Source organism: Aegilops tauschii, chromosome 7 (genome assembly GCF_002575655.3).
Source record: "Aegilops tauschii subsp. strangulata cultivar AL8/78 chromosome 7, Aet v6.0, whole genome shotgun sequence".
Classification (NCBI taxonomy): Eukaryota; Viridiplantae; Streptophyta; class Magnoliopsida; order Poales; family Poaceae; genus Aegilops; species Aegilops tauschii.
The window spans coordinates 270,859,250-270,864,322 of NC_053041.3; the positions used below are offsets into that span (position 1 = coordinate 270,859,250).

Genomic DNA, 5,073 nt, shown 5'->3' on the forward strand with positions numbered 1-5,073 from the left:
GACGATGTACCTGGGGGGTAGCAATACCACTAGGTGTTGCTTTGGGCCCTCCTACGGTTGTGGAAGCGTGGTGGCTGGCGCAGGCACCCAGCACGCAGCTCCGGGGTGTGCCCCCCCTCACCGGCGTCGCTGTGGGGCACGACGGCAGCAACGTCCGTGAGGGGGGCAATCGATATACCATCGGGGTATGTTTTTTTGTTAGATAAGGCACATTTATGTTGTGAAAAAAAACAGAAAAAAGTAAATAATATAAAAAAATAAAAATAAAAATAAAAAATAGAGGTATGCCGGCCGTCGGCATATCTGCGCACACGGCCACGGATCGATGACGTGGCAAAGGGCGGGGATCGGTGACGTGGCAACATCCATGGGCAGGGTGTATGCCGACGGCCAGGCCGTCGGCATAGATTTGCCACCCCACGGACCGGCGAGCGACGCAGATCGATGACGTGGCGGGCGACACGGATCGATGACGTGGGGGCTATGCCGACGGCCGCCGTTAGCCCGTCGGCGTAGGCTGACGCCGTCAAAAGGCCGTTTCCGCCCGGGTAGCCGGGCCCACGTTCTGTGCCGACGGGCTTATCTATGCTGACGGCCGCCGTAGGCATATTTCTCGCGTCGCCGACGGCTGAGCTTTGCCGACGGGGCCGTCGGCATAGATGGATATACGCCGACGGCTTTTCTATGCCGACGGCTTGGGCTGAGCCGTCGGGATAGGCCAATCTATGCCGACGGGGCCGTTGGCATAGGTTCAGCCGTCGGCATCGTCAGTTATTCTGGTAGTGCCTGCGTACACGCCCTGCGGAGTTAACCAAAACAGAAGACCAAGAAGAAGTGCGAACAGTCCAGAAGGAGCAGGGGCGAGTGCAGCGGTGGAGATTTTTCCTCACACCCAAGCGGCGACCACGAGCTTGGGACCTTTGGATAACTCCATGCATGCATCCCAAGAACTGTTCACAGAGCAGCACATCTCGGTCGATCTTCCATCTTCTTTTCTCGAACGTACATGCGCACCTTCTAGAATTCACTACTGGACTGGAGTACTACATCCCATACCATGCATCTGTTTCTGATGCAGTTCAGCTGCCTTTTTTTCCTCACGATCCCGTTGACAGCACACGTAGATCGATCGGTAGCTTGGTCTTTTTTTTCGTGGGATTTGGTTTGATGGGCTTGCCGCCCCAATTTCATCCAGACCGAACCCCTCGAAACCTATCTTTGTCTTTCTGGCTACCTTCCTGAATGACCCTTAAGCGCTTTGAGATGGTGGAACTACTACGCGGAAGACTTGGTGTGGACGTACTGTGGACGATGGAGGATCCAACCGTGATACCCAGTTTCCCTCTAGGCATGATGTGCTGCAGTCGCTCGGGACGAACACCGACCTCCTGGACGCCGACCTCGATCAGGCCGTATACGCGCGGAGCTAGCTACTCATTTCATCGTACGGTCTGCCGTCATTTCTCCCATTGGAAAGCTGATCGTTTGTACTAGTAATACGTACTCCCTCCGTAAACTAATAATATAAAAGCGTTTAGATGACTACTTTAATGATCTAAACACTCTTACTTCCTCCTTCCATCTATATAGAGCCTAATTCATTTTTCAAGACCGTCTTTAACTATTGACAAGATTAATAGTGCATGAGATGTATAATGTAAAAATTATATTATTGAAAGCTCCTTTCACATACGTATTTGACGGTATGCTTTGTGTAAATTGCATGTCATATATTATTACTCTAACATTTGATTAAAGTTAGCCTCGAAAAACGCATTAGGCCCTATACAGATGGAAGGAGGGAGTATATTTCATTACAGAGGGAGTAGAAGATTGAACCGGTGGAATAGACACCCTCGGCTGGCTCTTCTAAAAACCACGAAGCAAGAACAAATCAAATTCCATTTCAAGTCTGAAAGCGCCGTGATAAATCACTACAGTACAATACAGTGTTAAAATCACTACAATGAGGAGAAAAGGCGCCGTGATAAATCACTACAGTTGTAATTCAGATGAAAGTACGTAGATTCAATGGAGTCTCTGCTGCTTGCAAATCGATCTAAGCACAAGGTATTCATCTTGGTTTATTCAAGACTACCTCTCGATGCATAATAATTTACACCTGATTAAGCTCCTAACTAACTACCTTAGTGACTCCTCCTGTGAAGAGAAGATCATTATTTCTTGATCTACGCGATACACATGCGTACACCGGAGAAGAAGCAGAAGCAGAAGCAAAGCTTCTATTCGTTCTCTACCCCAGGCTACTACTCCCTGCTAACAACAGCCCATAATTACAGGCAAGAGTGACCCCCTGATCTCTTTCTACTTCCTCCTCTCCTCCGTTGTGCCGCCGGCGACGGCCTTGCCCTTTCTCCGGCGCGCTCCAGCCGGATCCGTAGCGTCGTACAACTCCGCTACCGAGCGGTACCTCCTGCTCACGCGCGGCCTCCCGCCCACCTCCTGCTCGTCGTCCTCCTCCTCGTGATCCGCGCCGAGGCCGACGACGGGGTCGCGCGCGGTTGCGGCAGGCGGAGCGTTGACGGAGGGAGGCGAGGAGGAGGAGCAGGCCGCCGACGCGGCGGTCCTCGATCCTAGCGGCGTGAAGGCGGCGCCCGAGGAGCAGCTGCTCTCGCTGAGGTGGAGGAGCTGCTCGGCCGCCGCGAGCTCCAGAGCCGTGAACCGCGTCGGCCTGCGCCCCGCCGCCCTGGCCGGCGCGTGGTCGCGGAGGGCCTGCTCCATGCCCGGCGGTCGTGGCCTGGCCGGTGGTTTGCTTCCTAGGTCGCGCCCGGCGTGGGGTGGGTTGGGCTCCGGTTAATTTCGTGTGCCTCTCTGCCTCTCTCCCACTCTAATTTTCATTTTTATTTTGTTGGGCTAAGGTTGATCGTGTGATATTTCTGCGCCGTGACTGGGCACTACGAAACCGACTTCGACCGGGGTGCATTCAGAATGACAAGAAACCCAAGGGGCCTGAGCGTACTTTCTTTTTCTTTAAGGCCAGGCTGCGCGTAATAGTCCACTTTCGATGTCAGTTGGCTGTTCAAGAAGAGAAAAATTACTGGGTGTCAGTCACATCATGTGGGACAAGATTAGCAAATCTTTCCACATAAAGACGCTGCCAAAAGTTCCATTTTATAGAATATGCAGCGGTAGAAATTAGTACGCGTATTCGACTTGCGAGCTATGTATAACTTTGAGGGGCTATGCGGAAGATGGCTGCCGGTACGCAAATGCTAATGAGATTCGTGTGATATTTCTGTGGACGAGGTAACTCGGAGGGGTATATAGCGGCCACGTCATCTCACCGCACTTCACGTGGTGTGCAGTCGACCAGGTACTCGGTAGGGCCGGGGACTAGCAATAATCTATTCTTTCTACGTTCCAAAATGTTTTGTTTAACACGTTACAGACACATGCTGCGTAGACACTTCATACGCACATCCTCGACCAACCAGTACGGTAAGGAGAGATAGCCGAGAGAGCCACCCCACCATCCCATCCCCCACCCGCCGCTCGCCACTCCGGCGGCGCGTCAACCCTCTGCCGTGGTCACTCCGACCCCGGCGGCCACCGCCTGTTCCGTTCCCCAGCCGCCTGCCTCCCGTCCAACGCCTGCTCGCATGGCGGCGAGTCCCTGCTCCGTGAACTCCACCTTCCGCCCATCGGGTGAGCGGCCGGTGGTGTCCGGCCTCGGCCTGTCCTCGTGCTCCGAAGATGGTCCGGAGGCGCTGGGCCCTGCGCTCGCCGCCCCCCCTCCCCGCCGCCCCTGGCCGTGGACGCGCTCGTGGTGCCTGGTGCGGAGACCCGGCGGCCGCCGCCGTCGACGCGCAAGGAGAAGTGGCGGTGGCGGGTTGGCGACCGTGGGCATGCGCCACAAGGGGATTCCTCGTCAAGGCCGCGCAGGGAGATCTCGCCTGAGATGGCTGGCCTGTGCTTCAGATGCTTCGAGGAAGGGCACTTCCCGCGCGACTGCAAGAACGACATCGTCTGCTTCCGGTGCGGCGAGCCTGGGCACTGTTCGAAGGACTGCAAGAGGCCCCGCAGCCCGTCCCCGGAGGGCGAGCTCCGACGGCAGGTCGCGGCCAGGGTTGCCTGTGCTGACCAGGCGCCGTCGCATCGGGCCGCGGGATCCAGGCCTCCGTCTCCCCCCCCCCCCCCCCCCCCCGCCGCTACCGGCCACGCCCCTACCCGTCTGGCCCCGTCTGCACGCCCCGCGCCTTGCCAGCGCACAGCAAGAGGAGTTCAACCCGCTGGAGCTCTGTGTCGTTCGTCGCACCCCTTCCATGGCAGACCTCGAGAGGAGGCTGCAATTTGCCATGGTGGCTTACGCGGCGGGTGCCAGGCATGACATCTCCCCGGAGTTCGTGTTCGAGGCGCTCGGGGCGGTCGTCGGAATTGAAAGGGAGTGGCTCTCCGTCCACAGCTATCGCCCGGAGGACTTCCTTGTCGTCTTCGCGCGCCAGGAGCAACGGAACAGAGTGGCGGAGCGCCCGTTCGTTGAGCATCGTAGAGTCCGGCTCTACTTCAGGCAATGGAACCGGCAAGCCCAGGCCGTGCACGCCATGTTCGGCTTCAGAGTGTCGCTGCTGTTGGAAGGTATCCCGCCGCATGCATGGGAGCGTGGTGTCGTGGAGGATCTGCTAGGCTCGTCCTGCTTGGTGGACACGGTGGCACCGGAGACGAGTTCGAGGCTGGATCTCTCGGCGTTCAAGATCACCGCTTGGACAGCGGACCCTGCGGCCATTCCATCCCTCAGATGGCTGGCAATCCCGGAGCCTGGGCAGGTCGCGCCATTGATGGAGCCGTCTCTTCTGCAGTACAGGATCTTGATTTACCTTGACTCGGTCTGGGATTTTTCGGAGCGTGATGAGCCGCGGTTCTTGAGGGCCTCGTCGAGCAGCGGGCAGAGCGACGTCCCCTCGGATGGCCGCATCAGTGATCAGAGAAGGGGCAGTTCGGGCCCGAGGAGAGCGCAGTGGAGCTTTGGCGTTAGGGATAACCGCGGTCAGGGTTCGAGCCTTGGCGTCGCCGGCGTCTCGGCGGCGGCATCGGGTCCCGGAGGTGATTGGCGCC

The 5,073-nt window shown here is 57.2% G+C and overlaps 1 protein-coding gene across 1 annotated transcript; it reads right to left on the reverse strand.

Annotated features, from left to right (window-relative positions):
* Positions 1–2,060: 2,060 nt before the first annotated feature.
* LOC109767373 (uncharacterized) lies at positions 2,061–3,225 on the reverse strand. The gene has a single exon (XM_020326130.4). The coding sequence runs from the start codon at positions 2,740–2,742 to the stop codon at positions 2,326–2,328; it is 417 nt and encodes a 138-aa protein (XP_020181719.1). The 5' UTR covers positions 2,743–3,225; the 3' UTR covers positions 2,061–2,325.
* Positions 3,226–5,073: the final 1,848 nt, after the last annotated feature.